Source organism: Charadrius vociferus, unplaced genomic scaffold, assembly GCF_000708025.1.
Source record: "Charadrius vociferus isolate BGI_N301 unplaced genomic scaffold, ASM70802v2 scaffold498, whole genome shotgun sequence".
In the NCBI taxonomy this organism is placed as follows: domain Eukaryota; kingdom Metazoa; phylum Chordata; class Aves; order Charadriiformes; family Charadriidae; genus Charadrius; species Charadrius vociferus.
The window spans coordinates 3,721,180-3,748,394 of NW_009649588.1; the positions used below are offsets into that span (position 1 = coordinate 3,721,180).

Here is a 27,215-nt window from a genome sequence, read left to right on the forward strand (position 1 = left end):
ATTCATTCTTACTGCACTGCAATTCGGGCTCTCGGAGAATACTTGCATTGGCCCCAGATTCCTTTCCTGTTCAGGGCAAACATATGACCAGCCCCGACTTACAGAGCAAGCCTATAGCCACCTATATCAGTAACACAAAACAAAGTTCACCTTTTATATCCACAGACCAAAAGGTACGTTCTCAGGGAAAGGTCTTTTTGCCAGTGAGCCTGCCTCCTCTAGCCGGTAATCACCCAGATCTTCCTGCTCCTCACTCATTCCGCAGAGTAAGCTCGGATGTGTGGCAATGTAGAAAGAAAATTTAAGAATCAATTCATCAGTGCAATAACTTTCGGTATCCCTCTTGCCATGAGTGCCAATACACGTATTTCTTCTGTGAATCCTAAGCCTGTGTTTCGGAGTGATCTTTCAAAGAGGTCAAAGCTCTTTGTAATATTCTTGTCTCTTAAAAATCCATGTGGCAGAATTCATCAACACAGAGGAGTCACCACATGACCAGAGAGGAAAGAAGTTGAACAACAAGGAAAGAAAAATTCATTTCAAAATATAAGAAAGAAATATAAGAAATCATACAATAGGAAAAAATGTGCAACAGGAATGGAACATTTAAGAGTAGACAGATTGAAGGGTAGGAGTTGAGAGCGATCAAAGCTGCAAAAGGAAGTTATCTACTCTTTTTTCACTTAATTCATGGAAAATGTATAACTAAACCTGAAATACTGAAGCTGTCACCTAAATATCACCTGGCCCGTGTTAATCACTTGCAGTCCAGTCTCTTTCACTGATCACTCTTTGCATTGTTTCATCCTTAGTAACCAAAAAAAGATTCAGAAGGATGAGATATTTGAAGAATTCTCTCTAGGGGGCATGCAACATACTTTCTGTGATTTGAACAGGAGGCATAAAACTATATGCAACTTGTCTATGTATTTTGAGAAGCAGAACATAAAGGCAATACAAAAGTTTGGGTAACTGTCTGAGGGAGAGCCATTCAAAGCAACTTAGTCTGTCTGACTAGTTAACCACCGGAGGGGAACGGCTGCAGACAGCTAGCAACTCCTTCATTGAACCTGGAAGGAGTCTGCTAGTGATGGGAAAGTGAAAGGAGGGAAATGCCGCCCTCCCATGCCCTCCCAAATGCACAGGTCTCAGAATATGATAGTAATACTATTTGTCACCAATAGCACAGATTTGTTCTCAATTAAACCCAGCCAGACACTTGCCTATGAATAGGAAAAGAAACTACCCTTTGGAAAAAAAAACCCAACAAACTGGTATTTGTCTGTTAAGTACTTACAGAAAAGAGTCAGAGTCCCCACTGGCTCATGTTTTTGTGTTTCTCCTAGTTTCAATAGACATCAAATGGTCAAGTTCACATTTTGGGCCATTCAGATTAAAAAGACAACACACATTCTAAATCTGATCGCTTTCCAAAAGAGAAGCCATTCTGAACCTAAATATCTTCATCCTCAAGCCAAGTGAAAACGCAGAAGTTATGCTCAGTTCAGCCAGACCAGTCTTGTCTTGGAAGATTCCCGTCCAAGACAGTGGCTGAGGGATGACAGAAAAGAATAACTTTGTCATGGCGACAGCAGAGAACTGACCAAAATTACTTGTGCTTCAGGCACCAGTTTAGCGGCAGGTAACTTACCAGCACAAAGTTCTGAAATAGTGATGTATGTTTTCGCCAAACTCGGGGTTTACCTATGAAAGTGTTGATAAATCGGGGTATATTTAGGCTCTACCACGCTGGGACTCAAGAAGAAAAAAACCAGTATCATGGTTTAGGATTATTAAGCAAGTGTGACGGCATTGAAACGGTCTGATCCTTGTCCCACCGGAAGAGAGGTGAGCCCTGAACTGAACCTGGCAGGCAGCTAGCCTAGGAAGAGAAAGTGCTCCTCTCTCAATGATAACAACATATTTATTTTTACAGCAGACATCAGCAGCCCATTAATATTACTGTCAGAGAAAGCATCATAATGACACATTTTGTATTTTCATTTGCTGCTTGTGTCGGCCTCCAACAGATTTCTGTTATTTTTATAACACAGATCTTTCCTTTTATTGTGCTGGAAAAAAATCTAAAAATGCCCATTTTACCCTGCTTGTCAGTTCTATGAACGCATTTAGTTTCTGGATGAGGAGTTTAAAAATAATTTCTTTTAAATAAGCAAAGATAGTAGTCTATGAAATTAAGCTCTTGTTTTATGTAAATTAGGAACGCGGAAAAAAAAAGCTATCAGCAAGAACGCAAAAGCTTAGAACAACATTTGCATTATTCTTTTCATAGCCAGTCTGATAAGAAGCAATTTTACAAGAGTGATCGATGCTGAGGCTCCCATGAAGTCTAATGACAAGGCTGATTTCTTACAAAATTCTTGAGTATAATTATATTTTAAAAATCTGAAGATGCAACAGGCGGACTGGATCCTGATGTGGCTTAGCAAAGTGCACTTCTGTTAGCTTTGCTCTGACACATGTATGAGGGAGATAAAATGAACTGGAGGGGTTTCTTGAAAAATTACTCTTTTTACTTGGCTCTTTTTTGACATTTTGGAGGAAACAAGATGTAAAATTACTTCCCTTTTACATCTTACTATTCCAATGTCTGGAAATTTTGGATCACAAACTAACCATTCTCCTTCCTGTGCCATTGGTGAACCTCTCAATCTGACATTCCTCAATGTCCTGAGAAAACTGGTATGGAAGTTTTCTATCTTTCTCCTTTAAAAACATCAAAATTATTAACTGGTTTGATATTAACCTGGGCAAAATGCACCCTATGAAACCAGAGATTACTTTCATATCATTTGATTCCCTGCGTTGACTTGGCTTTCCTGCAAGCAGAAAGTATTCTTGCTAATTTATCAAAGTAGTGTTTGCCGGCAAGATTTACCAGTAATTAACAGGGCACGGTTGGCACTACTGCACTACTGGCAATGAAATACAGGAATTGCTAAGGTAGGTCATTGGAATGCAGTTTACAGGGGTTGTACGTTGAGAGTTTAGTTCATACTCAGCCCCATCTTTCTCATTTCTGTATGCCATATTAGTTACCTGTCACAGGTTTGGTTTTGCAAACAAGTACCACAGAAAAATACCGGACAACAAAAACGGGCCAAATAAGCATCTTTTATCCTCATTCATAATGTTCATAGCTACGGTATTATGAAACTGAGCATTACAAGTTCTCTATCGTAACACGGTATCCTTTACAAAAGATAGTCTGGGGCAAAAGCAAGCATTAACATCACCCTATTTAATACAGGCAAGAATATGCAGTGGTGATCAACAGGCTCCAAAGACAAATATTCTTACAACAATGTGTCACGTGTGTATGCACGTATGGGAATTATGCACAAACACTGATTGCAGAATAGATACGTCAGCAGAAATGTTTTCATAGTTTGTGTTTCAGTTAAGGTGACGACATGGGATGACAGACCGATGTGCTGAATCTGTTCTTTTGCTGCAGTATGTTTATGTCAAATGTATAGTCTAAAATACAGTGCTAATATTAATAATAAATCATACTCTCATCTGTGTCTGCAGCACTTACAATTCCCCATGAATAAAGAATTCTTCTTGATTACAGTCTAGGGCCCATGTTGCCAGACTGGGTGACACTCCTGGCTCCCAATGACTTAGGTGTACAGACCAGTCACAATAGTTCTGCGGATCTGAACAATCCATGTTCTCGTCTATAGCTGCGTCTGAGTAAATTTATTCATGTGTATCAAATAGGACTGCTTTCATGCAAAATTACTCGTGCTTAATCATTTATGGTACTGAAACATAATATCACTCAGTGTTAAGAACTTCTGGGTTGAGCCTACAATTTACTTCTACAATAGCAAAGCTTTATTTTTTCTTTATATAATTAACTAAATACAAGGCTTTGGTTTGGGGTTTTTTTAAACGTTTTTTAACATTTACCCTATATAACCTATCATGCATTTCTTCAAAATCGGTTCTCCTGTATTCACTAAAAAAATGCAGTTTTGAAAAGTATAAGAAATGGAACTTCAGCAGAAATTGTTTCCTTTCAAAAATTCTTAACTGAAAAATCCAACGTGTTTTACTTTTTCCTGAATTATATACAGTTTCCACAGAACACGCTGTTGAAATTAATTATAAAATCAAAAGAGCTCAAAATCAGTATACACAAATACTTACTAGTTTCAGTAGCTACAATAGTTATGTTGTGCCACATATTTGTTTCTCTGTCCAGTGGCGTTGCCAAAGTTATTTTCCCATCTTCTGCGTTAATGTTGAACTGTCTCTCAAGGTCAGTATGCCGATCAATGGAAAACCTACAAAACAGACATCCCTGTAATCTACTTGATGAAGCTGGTGTAATCCATACAATCGCAAGACAATTTAGGGAGCCCTCTGAGAGCTGCAGTTTTATAGCCAAATGGATTGAGAAGCTCAATAGCGTAATAATTTATAAGACAAAATGACAAACTGAGACTAAAAAACTTATTAATTATTGCCCAAGGAGTAATTAGCTGTATACCCAGTGTGAAGGTCATAAAATGCCCTCAGGTTCACTGGGTAACATCTTTGAAAAACGGTGCTGATCAAGAGTTAATTACACAATCCATCACGTTTATTAGACAGTTTCTATGGTATTTCACAGTAACTGCTGATAATTTCAGCAGTAATGTATTAAGCACACAAAAATGGTGGGCTTCGTGGTTATTTTAGAAAGGGCTGAATAATATTATTTTACCAATAAATTTCAGACAAATGAAGCGTGAGCTCTTCACCAAGCATATTATTTGGTTCTGGTTCAAGCAGCTCCGTGGGCCGAACGCAGTTACTGAATCACCATTTTCCTATAAAACACTTCAAACGCTGAAGGACTGATTGTTTTATGGATCGCCATCACTGACTCTTAACAAAACGCGTTTCATCTAACAGGTAGTCAGAGTTTGCAAATGCGAATGTCCAGGTCAATTATGCAGCCTAAACAGAGCCAGCTCGACAACAGGAGTGAGCCGCGGTAGATTGCTCCAACAGGGCATTAAGCAGGATGATGATGTCAAGCTCAGAACAGGATCTCCAGGAAAGCTTTTATGTTTGTCCATTTTCACAGAGTTATTCTATTAACGTACTATTGGCAAAAAGAAATTAAATCACAAAATTAAGCCTTCCAATTTTTTGACAGGAAAGGTATGGAGTGAGAGAGTTTAGCGATAAACTATTGATACGGTTCAACAAAAATTGACTTCAAGGGGTCTTACTGAATCCTAACTGTGGATTTATATAAAAGCCTTTTAAGCTTTTGTGTCTATGTATTACAGAACCTAACAGCATGTGCTGACGGTTTTTACATCTGTTCTGCATTATATCGAGGCATAATAGGGTGAGTTAGGATACACTATCAGACCGGATTACATGATATAGTGGTCAGAAGAGTGACTCAGACTGTCAGTTTCTCATTACGTTTCTACTTTTTGCGAATACGCTGTTAAATTCCCTGATAAAAGAACAAGAGCATATTTTGCTATAGTGACAATGGCAGAGTTATCTGAAAATCAGTTATTCCATTCTGGTTTATGCTTTATTGTAAGCAATTTCCCAAAAAAGTTCTGATTCGGCAGTTCTGTTATATGCTACAATAAACATGTTCTGATGAACTCAAACTCATTGCAGCATAACACAATTGATTTTGATAGACACAGCATTAGGATCTGATTTCAAAGTTTAGGATTGTGGCTTTCGCCTTTTTTTATTTCAGTGTCAGATATTTTCATACTTAGAACAAAAGATACATTGCAATTAGATTACTTGTGCAATGCATTCAGTAAGATACGGTTCACTTTGAAAAAAATAGTTCTAAGTTAGGAATGTTTATCAAAAACTTAAAGTTCAAATGTTTCAAGACTGTATTACTAAAGATCAAGGCTGGTATCATCACACTGGTAAAGTACTGAACAACTAACGGACTTAAGATTGAAAATCCCTGTTTAACTAGGAAATGGGATTTGTGAGAGATTTAAGTTTTCTGTTTTTAAACTCTAAGAACTGGTTTTACTCGCTTAAAAACAAGCAGCTTGGTTAAGAAGAGTACCAGAAAAAATATGAAGTAAAATTCCAGATATATATGCCCAAAGCTAGGCACATGCATCTATATTTGGACATTGAAGTAAACTGATTTTCTAGTGAGCTCCGCATACTCAGTTCTCAATGGTTTAATGGGAATAGGACTCTCCTCAGCATTTCTGAAAATCAGGTCACTTGTGTGGAAGAATAACGCTGTAGGTACCTAACTTCAGGCAATCATTTTTGAAAATGTATCTTAACCTTATTTTGATGTCTCCCTAGTTCCAATTAAAGTATTAGAAGTAGAATTCCGGTACAAGTGAAGTTAAAAAATCCCTTACAGACTTTCTCAGGTTTAAGATTTCACCCAAGAAAATATGAGAAAGACAGCAATCAAGATAATTTTTTTTAAGATGTCATCACTTAAAACTATCTTTTAATTCTTCATGTTTATGTAACAATGCAGAAAGAACTCTTCTGATATCAAATATTTATGAATTTCTTACAGTCCACAAACGAAATAAAATATGAAATGCTTATATGCTAGTTAATGTTTAGCCGACCTCAGCTTGACATAAATTCCATTGAGATAAGACACAGTTTTTCTCTAAGGATCAATCCTTTTTTAAACTTTCATTCAGAGCCTTCCTGCAGTACATTTTTGAAGTCATAAAACTGGGAGTGTAACATCTGTGAGTTTATTATATTGCATTTCATCTCATCCCAACAGCGTTTATTCACAATGCAAAACCAGCATTCAAAATGAAACATTTTTAGCATAAGCTACATGGCTTTGCAAGGCTACAAAGAGGTAAAACCCTCTCCTGATTTTAATTTGATAAATATTTGGTACAAAATAAAAAATAAAATCTGCAGTGTGATAAACCTGGGAAAACTAATAGTACATTTGCAGTTTCCTTTTCATGATAATGGTATTGTAACTCTCTTTAATGGGAATGCATTGTCAGATCCATAAGCTGTACATAAAACATACACTTCTCTAAAAATGAGAAAAGAATATCTTGGGAAATAATATCTTTTGCAATTGCCATAAAGCCAGCGCAGGTTATTGGGAAGTTTTGGTTAGTTTATGGGTCTGCTATGGCAATTATAGGAACAACCCCATTGTGGTTTAACGGAAGACTTAAAATGATTCTCAGTCTGCTCCTGCTCTATTGATAATGCTGTTACGACTTAATTTGATCTACTCTTTATTTGCATGAATGTAAATAAGAGCAGAAATCCTTTTTTTGCCGCACCTGCTGAGATTTGAATCGTAGTACTGATACCTTGTCAGTGGTAAATCACCATTATTTATTAATGCCAGGCAGATCGGACATGCTACTTAGTGACAGACAAACAGCTGCACCATTAGTTAAGCAGAAAATAGCGTATCTAGGTTTTTAAGGCCTGCTGTGAATTAAGAAAATGATCAACTGCTGCCAAAGATGAAATCTCTGTCGATATGAATGGGGAAAACCTGCCACAGTGAAGCTTATCTCTCCACAGAGAAAGACACTGAAGGGCAGTGATTTATAGGAGGCAGAGACAGTATAGGAAGAAAGATTATTACCCCTGCTTTTTTCTACCCACTCGGATCATGCTTTATCCAAGATAATTTACTGCAGATAAATAGACCATGGTTATAAAATAACAACAGAAACATGAAATAAGTACTACTGGAATCAATAGATTTGTATGCTAATAGATAATGATCTTTCGAGCCTAATTATACTGTAAGGCAGAATATGCCACCCTTACTAAATAAACTACAGTACAACTTTACAGCTAGCTTAGCCGAATTCACGGGGGCCCTTCCCCAAGAGAGAGGCACGCCGTCTGGCTGTGGTAAGATGTGAGCCACTGCCACATGCTTCTGAAATGACATGGCTAGAATAAGACAGACCACTGACCCTGTTCATATTCATAGCTCATATTCATTGGAGAAATGGATAACGAAAGCGTAATTCAGCTGGATATCACATGATCAGTTAGCCATTCAAAGAAGCCTTCGCTTATCCACAAATAGGGCTCAACAACAACGAGAAAAGTCCCATACAACATATGCATCCTTTAGTCCCATCCATCTGAAGGCGTCTACATTTCTTTGGCTGATCCTGAGATTTCAGACGAATAACCGGTGCCAAAACTCTGCACCTGACACAAGACATCCTGAATAACCCTCTTCAGGTATTGCCATAAGGCAGGGCACATTCAGAACCAGACTGGTAACCCATTGATACACCTGCTTGTACATCTATCATAGGCCTCATGCCTTTCAGATCAAGCCATGGAAAGATCAGAGAATACGGTTCATCTCAAAGCAAGCGTAAAAACCAAAGTACTGTTGTATTGGATAGAAATGAGGTTAAACTTTTTTTTTTTTTAAAAAAAAAAAAAAGGAAAAAGGAGAATTTTCTTTCCAGGGTGTTTTCTCTAATAATTTTTCTAATTTCTTTAATGTTTTGTCTCATGACTCAATTATCAGACTACTTCTATGTTCTGAGATATCAAAGTTTTATTTCATTTACTGTACTGAAATACTCTGAGTTTACTGAATCTTTGTGTATAAGACTGATGTGCAGCAGCTGTGGTATTGGTAGCGCATTGTTGTTTGTGTTGCAAGGGTTTTTGTAACAAACCTACACAAAAGCTCTGTCTAACCAAAATATTCATAGAACAGATATCTATTGAAAAATATAATTTCCTTGTCTCCTAAAAATCTGTTTTAAAGAAAAAAATACATTAAAAATGCCCAGGCAGTATTAAAACAGGCCATTATTTTTAGAACAGCATGTTTTAATTGTTCTTCAAATTTTTAACTTATTTTTGAAAGTATGTCATAGAACATACACGTAAAATTTGTCGTACACACATGGTACAATAACAGAATAAACACTTGAAAGGCACAATCAAAATGAAACACTCTAATCCAACAAAACAATGCTTCCACATATTGTTGTTAGAATCTGCCGTGTTCCAATTTTGTTCCAAGTTGGAAAGAAACTAACTGCATGTCTGCTCCCTGCTTGTCTCTGATGAATATTTTTGCTCCTGTAATAGTAGAATTACTAACTTTTTTTTTTTTTGCCTTAAAATATTTTTCATGCAAATAATTAAAAAAAGGAATTTGAACTTCCCAGAGCTACCGCAGATAAATCCAAATTAATAAGATGAGCAAACAAGAAAAAAAAAATTGCACAGAAAATTGAGCTCTACATATTCCTTAACTAGCTATCAAGCCAAGACTGGAGAAAAATTAAATCTTACAGTGTACTGCATATAATATTTTTAAAGAAGACAGAAGTCACAGTAATTAATTACATTTTTGTTTAAATGTAATGACTTTTGGCCAATTCTGTTTCATGTATATCAATTGTTTCTATATGACCTGGTGAATAATAACATTCTAATGCAGTTTGCACACATAAAATACTTTTGCTTTTAAAAGTCTGAAAATATCTTGATTTATAAAATGATGAAAAAATGGAAATGACGTAAATATTTTACTCAGTTCACTTTTCCAGGCTTGGACAGAATGAAGAGGTTCACTTTTAGGACACAGGTAGGTTTGTAGCAGGTCTAAACTATTAGGAGTTCGGGGCAGGGACTAGAAAAGAATTCCGAGGAAAGAGAACAAGACTGGAAAAGCAGCCAAGGGAAAACCGAAGCGGGGTGGAAGCCAGGCTGAGATGAGGAACAAAGTGGACGCAATCAAGAGGCAGAGGAGCGAGCCAAGAGCAAAGCAGAACAGGGCAGAGGGAAGGAACTAAGGTTAAATTGAAAGAGAAATCATTATCGAGCTGGAGTAAAGGGAAGAAAGCCAACTTGCTGCCACCGTGGCTGGTTCCACACACCTTTCAGAAGACCCTGTCTTTGTAGTGGCAGTGCAAGCACTTTTGCACAGATGCCTGTGGACAGCAGTAATAAAATTAGGGGTGGAGTCACTGCTTAAATCATGATAGATCAAGCTCTGTGCAATTAATAGTACTTTTTTCTTTTTTTTTCTGTTTACGTAACATTTTTCTAACCTGGGTAACTCCCCTCATTAATTCCCCATTTCTATGATCAGATTAACCGTCTTTGATCATCCTGACAGCTTCTCCAGTAAGAAAATAAATTCAGTGTCTATTAACACTGTCCGGGTTGTGTGCTGCAGTAGAAAATATATTAATCAATTAATTTGTTTAGAAATCTGTGAAAGCTAATGCTACATTTAGCTAGTTTTGAAAGAATGCCTTAGGAATGAGACTCCAACATACTCTCCAACATCTTCATACATCAGTCCTAACACATCCAAACATATTGGAAACTCTGAAATTCTAATTCTGAAAATGCTAAACTATGATGTGCAACGCTAAATAAAGGTTTAAAGTTTGACTCTGAGACAAACCTGATGTAAATGATGATGATTAGAAAACGGTCTTAAGTGATAGATTATAACAATCATCATCATCCTCACAATGCTGAAGACTGCTGGCATAGCTTAAACTCCCTAAGGCAGTAGTGTACAGTGATTATTAAACAGACTCTGTCCAAATATACCTTTACTACAAATTTGACATTTCGGTGTTTGTTTTCATAATGCTTTTAGCAGGCAGTACTACACATAGCACGATGTGTTTGGGAACACTCGCATCATACCATACCAACCATTACAGAGGCGGGGGGAAGATGTGCGCTCATCAACATGAGATAGAAAACACTGATTTGATGAAACCGGAATAACAGATTTTGTTCAAGTTAGATCAAAAAGGGAAAACACTGTAAATCAAAGATGCAAAAGTCATATGGGCATAATCATCCCTGACATTCTATCTTTAAACCAGGAATGGGTTTAGCCAAAGGAATACAAAATATGTTTTGACAACCTTACAACTACATGGAAAAAACTCAGTATTGTTAGTGCAGAAACTAGCAGATTATTTAAAATAACTGCAGAGATACACACTGATTACTCAACCCCATCAGACCTCATACACCCTATTTCTTATTTTCATTGCATTCCTACTGTTTCATAAGACTACTCATGTGGCAAGGAGTACTTTTGTGATTTTGAAAATGATCTAAACTGATAAATCTAACATCATAAAAGAAATCCTATGCAGGTATTTTTACAGAAATAAACCAGCATGAGAACAGTGTCATACAATGTATAGGAAATATACTTGGTATTCTGCCAGCAGTTTTTTCAAAGGCAACTTTAAAGCAGCACTACCTTATAGGACTGGAAGACACGTCAGGGTCATGGGCAGTCACCTGACCGATCACAGAGTTAATAGCAGCATTTTCATGCACTTCCAGTAGGTAAGTAGGTGATGAAAAGACTGGTGGCTCATCAGCATCCTCTACTACAATTTTTACTGTTGCTGTATCCTTGAATGGTCCTCCACTGATGAAGCGAGGATCAATATGAACGTTGGCTGCTTCTACCTTCAGAGTATAGGATTTTTTGGTCTCAAAGTCCAGTGGCTGTTAAGAATGACAAAGATAAATGTCTTTTACTAATGGCCAGAGAGAAAGAACAAATGAATATAATGCTGATGGATGAAAGTTATGTGCGTTTAAGCACATTCAGTGAGTTTTAATGCAATCACTTCCCACTCCCAGAAATCCAACCTGCAATTTTTCTAGCCTTATATTGAAATCTGTTTATTAACCAGCCTCAGAGAAAACAAGACTCTGTTTTCTTACTTTTCCCAAGGAATTTACTAAAATATTCTCTCTCATGAATTATACTATTACAATTACATAACAGATAAATACTACAAATTTGTTGGTGACGACACGAATTGCACACTAATCATGCACTTAATCGGTGCTTTGTTAGTTGGAGGTAAGAAAAAAATATACTAGCTCCACAAAGAATAAATATTTTATTTGTGCCAGAACGATGTGAGAAATGCAAAGAACCAGCAATTATTATTTGTTGGACATGAGAGGCGTTATGTAGAAAAACACAGAGCTAATCATGTAAGAAAGTCCTTCAATATTATTGCACTTCAGGTAACTGCATTTCTGTTCACGGGGGCAAATGAGGTAGACATCTCTCAGGAATTTCTTAAAACTGTAGCAATTCCTATTTCTGTATCTTATTTTTTTTTCAGCGAGAGAAACACGAAACCGATTACTTTATTCTGTCAATATACCTGCCATGTCACCATTGTTTTTACTATTTTACAGTTCCATATTAAAACATAAAAGATGAAAACACAGGGGATTTAAAGGAATGAAATACCAAATAAAACCCAAATCTGTGACACTTTGGAATATTAGAATTTTTCATTATAGGCGATTCAAGTTCGTGTCTTGAAGCGCATCAGTATATTCACTATATAATTCTCTTGTGTCTCACAATGATTCAAATTTCAAAGATGCAAATTGCCAAGTATTGGAAAGATATTAAGATTTGCATTACAATGTCCCAGGGATAAAAAGAAAAGGACATAGAAACTCTGAATCTGCAATGCAAATACCAGCAAAAGCACAAATAGGGACCTTCAGGAAGTCTGTCAAAGCCTTCAAGATGTATACTTTCAAATTTTGTTGATTTTTTTCAGGTATGAATCAAGCTCTAATGGGATTTGCTCCTTCTCAAAAATTCTAGTAAACATGAGAAAACCTTACTTCTTCAGCAGCTCTTAAATTAGTAAGCTTTTGTAATTGTGAATGGTGATTTATAAATCAGCATATTCACAATTTGCCAATCATAGCTCCTATATAATTTTTTCAATTGCTTTTCATATGCTTTAGAGAAATGACAGCACCCCAATACGTTTAGTCACACTTAATCAGAATATCATATTGAAAATTTACTCTGCATTGTCTGAAGGCCATGAATTTATGCTGGAGAAAATCTGTTGGTGAAGAGTACCTTCCATACATCATCTACTGTCGTAGAACCAAAATGATTATTGCTGTCAAAATGAATATATGAAACAACATTATGTTAGAGACTCAGTTATGAAATAAAGCCAAGGGAACTGGGGCAAAAGGCTAATTGCCTTAGTTTACAAAAGAGGCCACAGCATACAATAAATAACAGTAAGGAAGATCAAGGATGTATATCATAATTTTCTCTTTAGGAAAACGGATCTCAATTTAGATAAATAGACATTTTATTATGCACCTACAGGGCTGACCTACTCACTGAGCAACAGAAAATATAAACTTTTGACAGGTGCTCTGCCTGACCTCTTTAATTACAGGTACAAGTTGAGTATTAATTATCTGTACTCACTGGAATGTAATGCTTTGGTTTTCTGGTGTTTGTTTTGGGTTTTGTTTGTTTGTTTGCTTTTCTCCAAACAAAGATTCATTCAGAGTGCTCTATGCTACATACTCAAAACCCTCTATGCCAGTGTTATTAGATATATTCGTATCCTTTTTCGGAACACAGCATGAGAATCGGCTCTCTTCTTCCCCAGAAAATAATGGAAATTAAATCTGCAATTCATGTTTCACTGACTTTACTAGCCAAGTTTTCTTCTAGATATGCTGTCTCTCCCCATAGTTCTGTATATAACTGGGTGATCCTTCTGCTGTGCACGTGCAAGTACCTCATTTTGCATACATCAAGACTGTACAAGCATAGATGAGGTAACAGACTTGTAGCCTTCTGTAGGGCCCGAATTTGGCACTTCTCACATGAAACAGTACTGATGACCTTGGTAAGGTTCAATGAAATCACTATTCATTGAGCAAAGAGAGTTCAACATGAGAAAACGTGGACGATTAAGCCTCTTGCACGTAAGCTATTTTAAATAATATGCTATGATTATTACGTTTTTTCTCTGAACAGTATTTGACCAGCTATACAGCAAATCAAATAAAAGAAAAAAGTTATTTGATGAATACTCAGCGAACATTTTATGGAAGTTTCTACCACCAACAAAGCAAATTCTAATCTACTCTTCTGCTTTGGAACCAAGGAAGCAAAACCTTTTGATTTGACCACGTGGAAGCCCAGGTAAGATTAACACGTGCCCAGCACAGAAAATGCTTCCATGGATGTCTCCCCAGTTGTCACCTAAATGGCAATTTTGAGGGACATGGCTATATACATCCCTTTTTCATCACTTCACTGGCTTGACACCTCATCCATAGGTAAAAGGATCCTTGGAAATCCAGCATCTTCTCACGTACAATAAATACTTTTTTTTAAAACAGAGATACCATTTACCTTCCTCACTCTAATAATGCCGTCCTGAGTTTGGGCATCTGTAGTAATTTCAAATATATCCATTCCATCTCCTTCAATAATATCATAGGATGATTTAGCGTTTTCTCCAATATCCAGGTCGTTGGCTTTCACCCTTCCTATTGGTTCACCAAGAGCAACATCTTCCATTACTGAGAAGTGATACAGACCTTACAAATAAGAGGAAAAGACTAAACATTACACCCGATTCCAGTATCTCTTCTGTGCTCTTCATTTGTTTATACTTCCCCAAAGCAAACTTTTGAGCTGTGCAACTGATACAAAGCCCATTTACACAAGTTATTTACTGAAAGCAGCAAAACGGGTTCCTTACATAGGAGTATTCAGTATACTGTATGTGAATGTTCTTTCCATCGCAGTAGTATCCTGCTTCTTCCTTGTGCAGGGATGCTTCATGTTGGGAAACACAAATATTAATCTACTTTGCAATGTTCTCTACTGCAGACACTGTTGAACTTACCGTTTTATTTACAGACATGTAGTTATATTTCCTTATAGAACACAACTGTGAAACTTTGGCTTCTACTTTGTCGAAAACTGGTCTAATACTTTAAAGATGCCTTATACAATTTCAGATCTTTACTACTTTTTTGACCTTTTAAATTTGATTTGGGTTTGTTTTTTTAAGCCCTTCTACCTCCCTTTTGTGGTAAGAAATTAACTAAGAAACTTTCAAGGAAACTCCCAAAAACTATGTTTTAAAGGAAACAACTTTTCAGAATGATCCTTACTGTGTTTTCTATTTGGTTGTAGGCTTAGACTAAAACCCACTAGAAAGGGCTATTCAAATTGTCAGCATTTTTATTTTTTGTAATACTTGCTTCAAACTTTCTAACTTAAGAAGTGTCAAAAATCTATTCAGAACTTGCAATACATTATTTTAGGTAAGCATTTTCTGAAGAGAAAAATCTAAATACTCGTTTCATTACTCTGTCTCCCAGTTCCTAACAGTACTCTGTAAAACGGAAGACACATGCACGTGTTACATCAAAAATTCTTCACTGGGTGCCTTTTTTTTTACCTCTTGGTAATTTACACTTCTTGAAGCTACGCTTAATACGTGACCTAATCACGTATTATGTGCGACTTAGTAATGAAAACAGTCAAAAGGAATTCAAGGTTAGCAGATGAGAACATTAAAATAGTTTTGGACAAAGGGTTCGTGACTTGTTCTTTTCTGCCCTCTCAGTTGTTCTAAGACAATGTGTGATTTTTACTGTTATGTACAGCTAGGACTGTTCCAAAAACAAAACGTTTGGGAGTTGGTGCTTTAACTTTGTAGGCTGATTGCAGTTCCAACAGTTGAAAGTAGGAAGGAAAAGTGTGAGGAATCCACAAATACATAGATTAGCTATACATATAGTCTGATCCAAAGTGAAATATTTTTTTTTCTTTAATGTTTCTAGGCTAAATTATTAGAGATAATTTGGAGATCATCAAGATTCCTTGAGACTATTCATAATGGCTCACAAACAATGAGCAGCCAAAGCAATCAAGTGCCTCGGGAGACTAAATTATGTGTTCATAATTTATACTGCTGTCCACACTTTGTGGTTTGAATCTCCAGGCGCAGCTGATTGCATTTTTAAGTTGGTATTTTCCTCTCAGATTTATTAAGATAGTTTACAAAATACTGTAAAAAAAAATTATTACGATGCAGCTGACTCTTTTACACAAATTGCTCTCAAGAATTATGAATTGTTCTGTCAAGACGTCGTAGCGCAGAGCTGACCAAAAATCCACATTACGCATCTTTGAAACCCCTTGGTTTAAACAGCAGTGCACAGTTCTTCTCAGTAACACCGTATGGGAAACTGCCAGGTTAAAAACTTCTGTGACTTATAAAATGCCTCTGAAATTATTTCAAAGAGATCATAGAAGTAGTGAAAGTTCATCTTTTTCATTTCTAAAACCCAGGAGGCTAACACTCTTTGAAATCAAACCATAAATATACATTTCTGTCCTGCCTGGAAACAATAAACCGATAAAACAGGCTGCTTTCTGAGTTCATTACAATTTATTGTGAAAGCAGCATGTATTACATCTTATGAATTTCTATTTCATTTTGGTTAGGCTCTATTGTAAGTTTGATCCTTTCTTATTTTCCTTTCCAGGCAAATGCAAACTGTGCTTCAACGGTGTAAAAAAGTGTCGAAGACTTGATCAGCTCTTCTCTAAGGCCAGAGTCATGACTAAGCTGCGATGCTAGGCAGCACGCTAGGAATGCTTGGTTTTAAAAGGCAGAATTTGGAATAACATCCAGTTCCAATACTGACTATGGCTCATCCTCATTAAATGCAATACATACATAATACAAAGTTATAGTAGATGCAGTTTTTGTCTACTGAAGTTGCGTAATGGTCAGTGAGTGTTCTAACAGGGAGGTTATTCCTAGAGGGTAGCTTGAGTTCTGCACTGGAATGCACTAGCAGCCTCAGAGACAGCAACTCACTCTTTGTTGAAGGAAAACTAATCTACATTTTCCATACAGGAAATATACTTCAGAGATCTGTGATGCAGTCTTCCTCCTGCTACCCAGTGAGTGTGTCACTGCATCCCAGCTAGAGGGGGACAGATCGGCGTACGCTGCACAGGGAAAGAACGGTTCCGTCTCCGTATGCATTCACTCCTCTGCTTCCTGCGGAGACCTCCAGCAAACATACCAATTAGTACCAGTTGTGTTGCTGATTTTGTCATCTGCTTTTTCGTACTGGTGGGCAAAGGCTTTTTGAGACAGAAAGTGCTGATACAAATACAAAAGCCAGGTAAGCTGGCAAAAGTAGATCTGTATTCACAGAGTTAGAGCTTCAGTACATTGCAGGCATAAAAGAAATGTCCCTCTGCATTCTGGTGATACGGTTCAGCCAGGAGTCTCATCTAGAGACGCTTCAATTATTAGGGAAATTGTCGACATATGTTGGAAAACACTACTACACAAGTGCAAGCAATGCAATATGATATGAAGTAAAAAATTGATGCATTTCTTATGAGAAAACCTTTATTGTGCACAGAGTGCTTATCTGTTAAAAACCACTAAGATGAGGTAATAAAATATATATTTTGCAAATAAGCTTTTACCTCTGCTTATTTATTTTATATTTTTTCTCTCTCTCTATCTGTATGTGAATTTTCTAGACTATCGTGTATTTATCACGTGCTAAGTACTAGGACAAACCCATTTCACTCTTTGTGTCCTCAGAAGAGGGCAAAAGTGGACTTCATGTCATACATATATGGAAAAGAATTAATTTTACATTGGGTGCATGAGTACCTTGTTAGAAAATCATGCTTCTGATAAAGTAAAAACGATACAAAGTCTAGATGTGAACATTCTCCAACCCCCCAAAAGACTCTTAATACCCTACAAGTTTAGTTTTCCAGAACAAGCTGGATAAAAGGGTAAGTTTCTAATAGTGCATTAGATTGCACCTGTTCCAAATAAAATCGATTCAGTCATTATGCTCTTCCCTCTTCTTTTTTCTTTTTGTCTTCATCTTTGAAATAGACTACAAAGCCTGTAAAGAATCTCAGCAGGATGGCAAATCATTTTAACCTAGCCCAGCAAGACATCCATTGGAACCACAGTAGTAAATATGGATTTTGAATTAAAGATCAACAATTATTTAGACTCAGACTTATTTTCTTTGTTTTCTTCCCTATTACCTAATTAGTCAACCCTTTATTACTTTTATCAGTTATATATGCCTTTTACTGGTGGTGTCACTTGTCTGCATGAGATGGAAGCACATACAACAGCAACTAAAACTAGCACTTAGAAACAACTGCACTGAAAGCAAATAAATACATGAAAAAAGTCCCCAAGCCCTTTTGTGTGGATGTAAGAGCGGTAACAAGGAAGACAAAGAGCTGTGTGCACTGTTGTGGACGTAATTCCCTCTTTCCTAAGCCCTTAATCAGGCAGAGGACTGTTAATCTTCCTCTAGTACCAGCTACATATTTTTAAATTACATTACAAACCCAGGCAATATGATAAAAAAAAAAAAAAGAGCTTAATAAAAAAAAGCAGCACTGTATAACTTTTTTATATAGGAGAACACATACACACAATGGCACTTACTCTGTGCAAACTTAGGAGGATTGTCATTAACATCGGTGAGTGTAATTGTCACCGTTGTAGTTCCAGAGAGTCCACCCATATGTCCTCCCATGTCCTTTGCTTGGATGACCACAAAGTATTCTTCTTTGGCTTCTCTGTCCATGTTGGGAAGGGCTGTTTTAATTATAGCTACAATAATGGGGGGGAAAAAAGTCAGGTACAGACCCAAAATCAGTTTTGCTGCTATTTTTATGGATATATGTAAATATTGGCAAAAAACCTGTACTGCTAAAGGTCCAATTAAATTGCCTCTTAGTACCAAGGATAAAGAAGAATTTGAGATTTTCAAAAAAGGATATGGGAAGTCACCTACCTTGATTTAATTAGAAGTACAATGAAATTGTGGTCCAAAACCCAAGAATTAATCATACCTGTGATACATATTAAATTTTTTTCCCAATAAACTTTTTGGTTACTGCCCTACCTCCCACAGAAATCCATCGTTTCCCCACAGAATTCACAAACATAAGACAGCCACAAAGTAAACTTAATCTGTAAACACTGCTAACCATACCTGTCAGATTAAGTGTTTCAAATATTTTAAAACCAAAACCATTATTTAATCTCTGCTTGTATATATGGCAGGCTATGGTTGTTCCCTTAAGCCCTACATCAATTGCCTAAACTTTTACTGGAGAACAATCACACATCTTTCAGTATGTCTTTCAGCATAGTCACCAGTACTGCAAACTCCTAAAGTCCCTCCGTTGTCCCCACTCTAGGAGGGTCGCTTGTTGGACAACGATCTCAAGTAATATGCGCTGTCACCTACTTGATTAGGTTAGAAGTTTTTAAAGATAGAGAAGTGAAATGATCTGTAGTATATCAAGATACAAAATGCCAGCAGGCAGCAGGAAGGTATCTGCAAGGGACAGACCAATTAAATACGGGGCCAGATCCACTGCAAACTCCTACAGATTCCATGGCCATCTAACAGAAGAAATAATAAAATCTTTTTTTCTTTCCAAAACTTCTCCGCCTGTAATGTGCTATTATATTCCCAACCTTCAGCATGGAAAGTGCAATACTAGATGTGTAATGGTAAGTTTAAATAGCATTCATCACGGTCTAGTAATGTCCACCATAATAAAAAGATAATAATCATCTAAAGGAGTCCCACTAAACCTAGAGAAAACAACTCTAAATGTTAAACTGAAATATGGCTTTTTTTTCCTTTTAATCCTGTTTTTTAATTCTATTTTTTTAAATAAACATTTGTCTGTGAAAAGAGAGCACAAAGGTCAAGTTCCTGAATTATCTTAGTGGTTAAGTGAAGTGTAAGAGTGCCGAGGGGAAGTGAATCCACCATCGCAGTGGCTCCTTTAAACCACGGTGCCTGAGGGTTCTTACGAGGCATAAAGAGTGTCCCTATCCGTGGGCCTGCACTCACCGAGCTGAAGGACACAGTTTATGGGCAGACATTGACAGTAACTCACCAAGTCTTTGGACATCATTAAAAAAAGGTGGTGAGAATTCTATATTGTACTGTACATTTGTTAAGATTCGCACGTTGAATAGAGCGCCCAGGCTCACACCCGGGATCACACCGCCCTGGTACTGGGCCTGACCATACATTTCATTACCTCTCACATTGTATAATTTATTTTTTTTTTACCTGATCTTTGTTAAGTCTTGTCAGGAGTTTTTAGTTGTCAATCAATACTTACTGCAAATCTATTAGTTTTGATTTCTCTATTTGGAATAGTGTAGTTGTGGAGACTTCAAATCACTCCTTTTCTTCCATGTGGGATAACTTCTATTAAACAAGCTTCTTAGAAGTAACACTGGCTGAAATGCCGAGGTTATCTATTCATGTATTTATGGTGAATAAAGAAATATTCCTGGTCTTCATCGTTAATAGAGCTGCATTTTAGTAAATTTTAGAATCCATTTATCTTTAACATTGTAATACTAAGAATCTGATCAGACCTTCTTTTCTTGGCTGAGTACAAGACCAAGCTAAGGGCAAGGGGGTGTAAGGCAGTTAAAATAAAGCAATATGCTTGCTACATAAACCAACAGACATAACATAATAGCCATCTTGTAACATACACCTTTGTAAATGATTTCCATAAAATATTTTGGGGGTTTGTCTTCCATTTTTAATTATTTCAATAAAGTGATGATTTTTCCTAGACATGTTTTAATTTGTCTCTTAATGTACAGAACAGTTTAGCCCTTGTCTATGGTTTGACAGACATAAGAAGGATTAAATACCTTAAAAAGCACCTAAATCAGAGTTACTGTTTCTGACTTTTAAGACATAAAAATTTAAGTTTTTTTACTGTATAAAGATACTAACACAACCTGTTATTCCAATAGTTTTATACATATTCCTATCTGCTGTCTCGGCCCGTAAACCATTTGCCAGAAGCTAGGAGTCAAAGACAAAGTCAAGTTTCAATTTCAAACACAATAAAAAGCTAAAATAAAGTTTACTGTTTGAATTACTATAAGAGGAGCTGAAGGGTTTTAAACATCAAATATATCCACATTACACAGACTGATTGTTACCACCAGCATTTCTATATTCAGAACCTATAGAATGGAGGTCGGTGAAAGAGAAGTGTCTGCATCTCTTATAAGGCAAATTACCACACACAAAAAGGCTCCATCCTCACCTAAGTAAAGTGATCGAAACAAAGACAGACCAGGAGAGTTAGTTCCGCATAGAGAGTTTCAAGGGTATTTATTTGTTCTTCTGCTTTCTTCACCAGTTCTCAGGCTGGGCTCACAGGAAGTCCTGAAACTTTCAATCTCTTTTTAGAAAACAATTCAGGCTCACCAAATACTAATACACATAGAGCACCCAGAACATTAACTCATTGAGCCTCCAACCTGCTCTACTTCAATTCAACCCTGAAACAAATCGGGAATAAAAACATAATCACTTTCAGCATGCTATGATGGATGAAAACGATATGTGCCAAACAGGAGAGCAGTTTAAAAGCCAGGGATGAGGATTACCGTAAACTAATGTAGGGCAGGTAGACGCTTGTTGGAAGATTGTATTCAGAACAGTTATCAATGGCTTACTGTCAAAGCGGATAGATGGATGAAGTGGCTCATAGGGCTTGTTCTGCTTCTAGCATCATTCAATATTTCCTGAATGATGGACGACAGGAAGAACTTATCAAGCCTTTCAGAAGACACAAACTTGGGAGCCATTGCAAGTACTGGAAGAACAGGATTAGAGTTCAAAACAATTTTGACAAATTGGATAGTCTAAAAAAGCAGGATGCAACTCAATTTGGCAAGTAAAAAGTATTCTGTGTGGGTGAAACAATTAACTTCACAATTACAATAGAGCAGATGACTCACAAGACAGAAAAAAATGTGGAGTCAAAATGAGCTGAATATGAACCAACAGCGTTTTGCTGATAAAAATGCTCAAACATTTCCTGGTATATTAGTTAGGATGTTACACGGAAGAACTGTGGAATAATCCTTCCAGTTCACTCATACTGGTAAGGCTGCAGCTGCAACGGTGTGTCCAGTTCTGAAAAAAAATGGTTTCTATAGTTAGGGAAGCATGAGGAAAGGCTTTACAGCCCAATGTGTAAAAATTACTGGGAGCTACGCTCCTTTTCTACTGGGGAAAGAGAGGAAATGATGGGCCTAAAATATAAACCACAAAATGGGTTTAAATTGGAGCAAGAGAGATTTCAGTTAAACATTAGGGGAACGCTTTCTAAAAGAGAAAGTAAGTACAGCCAGAAGGCTGCCGGTAGGATTTGTAGTATTTCCATTACTGAAAGTTTTTAAGGACCTACCTTACCTTACCTACCCTTAAGGGGCGCTCACTGCATTCTCGCTTGAGGTCCCTTCCCTCCGTATTGTATAAGGCCTATATTCCCTTCGTAAGATAAGGCTTTATCTCGATGTGCTCTAAAATATTTCACAAACTTTAGTCCTGTGGAAACATTCAATGGAAATGCAGCACAACCACTGAACAGATACCTGCAGCCCGACCTGGCTACAGAACCTCTGCCTACAGCTGGAAACAAAGAAATCAAGAAGTAATCAATTTCTTCAAAGAACGAAAACAGCCCTGATATTGGAAGCACTGGCTTGGGGTTGGTTTTTTTTTGGCTGAGTTGCTTTTCCGAAACAGCTACTGGTGTCACACTGCTCAACAGCAAATTAAACAGCTGCAAAATGGGGTTTACTTTTACAGTGGTCCTAAATACACACACTGAGCAATTTGCACAATCTGCCTCACAACTTGAATCGGTTCAGATGCACCCCTGTGGACTACTTTCAAAAACCTATTTGGAAGAATATACACTGTCTCACACTAGAAAAAGATCAAGGGAAAAGAAGCAATGTGTCAGAGGCTACAGCTGGTGAAGAGAAAGAAGAGAAGCAAAAGGTACAATAGAAATAAGGATCTGTTTTTCACTTTTCACTTTCCTCTCCATTTTTTTTTTTAGGATCTCTTTATGGTAATGCCATAAAATTACACATAATAGTAATTGAGAACATGGAACAAAACCAAGCAAGCACTAGGCAGAATTGGAATCTGGCCGTGAAAAGCCCTTCTTAAGCACCTCATTCATCTCACACATTTTGATGAAGGCTTCCTGCTATTTCAACTTCCATACTTTGGAACTTTCCCTTCGTTGTTTTGGAAGAGCTAAGTAATTGCTTTGGTCTTCCTTCCGTGCTAAAATCTTGGTGGAGATTCTTATTAAATGTAACAGTCATTTAGGACCCCAACTCCTGAAAAATCAATCTTGTAATTTCTTCAGAGAGCCACGAGATGCATTCTTTGTATTCCCCATGAGGCACACTGACTTCAGTGATGTTTTAGCAGTCCATAAAAATGGTTCACTTGGAGATCTGTGGAAAACCTGTACTGTTATTCCTAAAAAATGAATAGATCACAACTAACTTTCTTGAAAACTAAAAAAAATCTAGTACTTTGATGATGTGATACAGGCATACCAATCCACTATTTTTAATTCAATTTACCCTTCATAAAAATCATCATCTTTTTAATAAAAATTATCATCAGGTATTCTCATTTCTTGTTTAGTTCTAATGCCTTAGGTTTTTTATTTTAGCAAGACAAGAAAAATATCTGCAGTCTCCAGCAAAGTTGGCTGTCTAGAAAAATTATCAATTACAGGAGTTGTCTGAACTACATTCAGATGTAGATGTATTTCAAATCAAGGACATTACCCCCAACACAAATAATCACCAGGTGAGGAACTGAATACTACGGTGCACCATTTTATGTGGAGTGATTCTGTGCAATTTTTGTACTCTTAAGAGAGAAGCTAACAGTGTACATGTTTTATTACCATGTTTATTTTTTAAAATAAAGATGGCACTGCCTGCCTTTCTGTTAAACTGAGATGAAAATCGAATATAATTTTATTAATTCTCTGGTTTCTTCTGCAACCTACAATTTATTGCATTTTCTTTTTCAGCCCATATTAGTTCCATTTTTGTGTTTTCTGATCCTGCTTTCCCTCCGAAGTAGATCTTGCAAGTTTGCCATCAAGTGTAAATTAACACTGCCTACCCTTCGCTACATGTATTCTGCTTGAGGAATGTGATATAGGAAATGACTGGATAACACCTATTATGATACTGCCTTTTTAATTCAGATGAACTTTTCCCCGGGACCACGTTTCAATGGCACAGCGAAAGGATCACCCTCTCACCAACTGAGAATGAATGCAGTAAATAAGCATTCTGCACTGCATTTTTATGACCTTCCTTCCTTAGGATTTTATTTGTAATGATCCTCTAATACCTATAATTATACTAGACACTTTACAGAAAGTAGCCCTAGAATCTTTTTCAGATGCTTTCCAAATCTAGCTGTGTTGTTCAAATTTCTCTAATTCAGTCTCCTGAAGCACATTATTTAGCTATGTAGCCCTTTTCCTACCCAGCATGAGGAAAAGTGGTTAAGTCCTAACTATCTCACTAGCTTTCTAAAACGACAGAGGCATTGCTCTGAAATGCAAGCGATGTGTGGTATCAGGTTTTTTGTTACTACTATTATTAGATAAACTCTAGAAGCAGAAATCCCTTTTTTTCCAATGCCAATCTTTCTTGACCTTAAGCCACTCATCTTTACCAACTACAGACCATCATAACTGTTTTCAAATGTCTCTGCAGTGATTTTACGCTTCCTTCATTAATCAGAAAAGCCAGCTCTTGCTGCTACTGAAGGACCCAATCCCACATACCTTATCATAATAGTTGCACCTTATACTTGTAAGTAAAAAGCGAGAACTGTCGGCCTGACCCTCAGGTCTGCTGCACTAGCGGTTTGTCAGTACAACTCCCTCTCCTAATGGGCTGTCACCAAGACAACTCTCAGAATCACCAGAGAATCTCTGTACGCAACCTTAACGCAACTCCTAAGGTTGCACAGCGTACTTAGTACACAATGACAAGAAAAGGCTTACACTAGTTTGAAAATAGACCCTATTTTCAGCATTGCGCCCAAGTGCATCAAATGCCGTCAAGACAGAGCTGAAGGTGCTGTAATGGAAGCGACCACGTGTAAACTCCAGAAACCCTTCTGTGGGCTGGAGCCAGTTCTGCTGCCGTGGGAACGTCGCTCTCCGGGCCGCGTGGCCCTGCCTTCTGTACGCTGCTGCACGCACCCGCCTTCTCTACGAGATGAGCTCCTGCACCTCGCTTGCTAGGACAGCACACCCACCCTTCCCAGTTCATGCCTCTCACACTGACTTCAGGTAAAAGATCGGTTAAGTTTAAACCTGCAGTAATGGGCAAGGATATCACAACAGCACTAGTTAACCAAATGAGCTAGAAAGCAGCAGTTCAATCCAGGCTCTGACTGATGTCGAACAAGTTCTTTCTCTACAATAATCCCATGAGGGTTTAAATCTAAACTATTTAGAAACTGAACTCTTTAGAACGGCTCTGTTGAACACGAGTTAGTTCTGTTCCTAGCAGCTCATCACTTTCCCCTTACACTTGCAGATTACTTCCTTTATCAAAACTGTTTTCCCATCTCTCTAGTTTGAAAATGCTACCTTGTCATTTTATCATGAGTAATTTCAGAAACAGTCCCCGTGCCTCTCTTTTATTAACACCCCTCAAATATTTGTGCAGTGATTTCATATCCTCCTTTAATCACCTCTTACCCAGTTTATACAAATTAAGTTCAATCAATCTTTCATTATAAGTAATATTCTTCTCACCTTAGCCACCCTGCTTTGAACTTTCTTCAGTATTTCAGTAGTCTTTTTTATGAAGATGGATCTCATCAGTACTACATGCGATATTCTGAGGGCAGCTTGTGCTATCAATGATACGTATCATTACTAATAAACTGGACATTAGCAACCAGATAGAAGAAATAGTCTGTAACATCACAAAAATGTCTGTAACTCAAAAGTTGCTGTTGTTTTCTCCTCTCACTGCCTCCCTTGTTTTTATTCTGCTGGACTGTACTTCAAGGTCAAGATGGAAGAAGACTGCAAATTATAATAAAAGATTCAAACCTGACTTCTGCTGAATATCACTTTCATTCCTCCTAGGCTGACTCATTTACGTTCTGATTTCAGAACCACAGGGTTCAAGATCGTGGTCCAGAGAGGGCCACACACAAAATCATTAAAAGGTCTGTTGACTGAAGCATGTGCACTATCACCTGGAAGTTAAAGCTAGGTATAGAAAAAAGATCAATTATTCACTCTCCAAAGAAATATCCATATTTTACTAGGAGAGCCTTCATTTTGCTAGGTCTCCTGACTCTCCTATTCATCTCACCTTTACTTAATTGAACTTTGGCTTTGTACCAAATAACTACATCCACTATTTTTTCAGATATAGTAAGGGTTTATGCTTGAATAATACAATATGTTTTCCAGTGCAGTAGGGTGTGTGGCGTAATTTGCCTTGTTCACATAACTATATTTCAGGTGTGTTTAGGAGTGACATTGTTTAAGTTCATGTGAAATGTAAATAAGTCAGACAAAGCTGAAAATGCATTTTCTCTGCCATTCCTATATTGCAGAACACAGTGCCACTTCGTATTACGTTCCATTATGATAATCTTATTTTAAAGCTGACAGTCATGATTTAATATTCTGGAAAAAGCTTAAAAGTGAGAAGTGTACTTTAGCTACTTTTCTCAGTCTTAAGGAACTCCCTTCCCCAGCATTTTGACTGTCGTTACTTGGATTATGAGAAAATACATACAACTTGTATACCTTTACAAATAATACACACTAGTCAGGAAACCTGACGTCAGTTAGTCAGACGTAACGATAATGATTTATGGAATATATTTTAGTCCACTGTAAGTTTTGTTACTAATCTGATGTCATCACATTGTACATTGAGCCTCTCATAGAAAATCTGAATCTGTATCTTTGTAATATATTATTTATGTTTATTCTTTATCCATTAAACCAGTGGTCATATTAAAATTCACCAATGAAAAGTGAAAAATATTCAGAACAAGCCATCAAAAAAGCATTTACCCTAAGCCATATTCAGAGCACTGAATGAAAAATAACTCCTGAATTACCTTCTTTCATGTGTCTATAACTCACACAGAAGAACTTGCAAACTAGACCTGCAGAAACATATGCATTTTTCATCTAACGTAATGGAAAATTATTGTTTTATGGGTCACTTACCAGTAGGGATTTCTGTGCACCCAGCATTATAGAATTGTTTCAGCGAGGAGGTTGAGAGTAATGCCGGAGTTTCAATCAAGAGTGTGATTCAGATAAGGACTACACCCAATTAATGTTAAGTTAGTAGGAACAAAAAAGCAGAAGAGTAAGCAACTGCTTTCCTCAGGTTTACCGGCAGGGGGGGGGA

At 37.1% G+C, this 27,215-nt stretch overlaps 1 protein-coding gene across 1 annotated transcript in view; it reads right to left on the reverse strand.

Annotated features, from left to right (window-relative positions):
* CDH8 (cadherin 8, type 2) overlaps positions 1 to 27,215 on the reverse strand; it is a 152,005-nt gene that overhangs the window by 47,762 nt on the left and 77,028 nt on the right. The window contains exons 5-8 of the mRNA XM_009890390.1: positions 18,354 to 18,521; positions 14,237 to 14,424; positions 11,273 to 11,526; positions 4,180 to 4,316 (exon numbers count right to left, since the gene is read on the reverse strand). Of these exons, the coding sequence (XP_009888692.1) occupies positions 4,180 to 4,316; positions 11,273 to 11,526; positions 14,237 to 14,424; positions 18,354 to 18,521 (747 nt within the window). The remainder of the gene's footprint in view (positions 1 to 4,179; positions 4,317 to 11,272; positions 11,527 to 14,236; positions 14,425 to 18,353; positions 18,522 to 27,215) is intronic.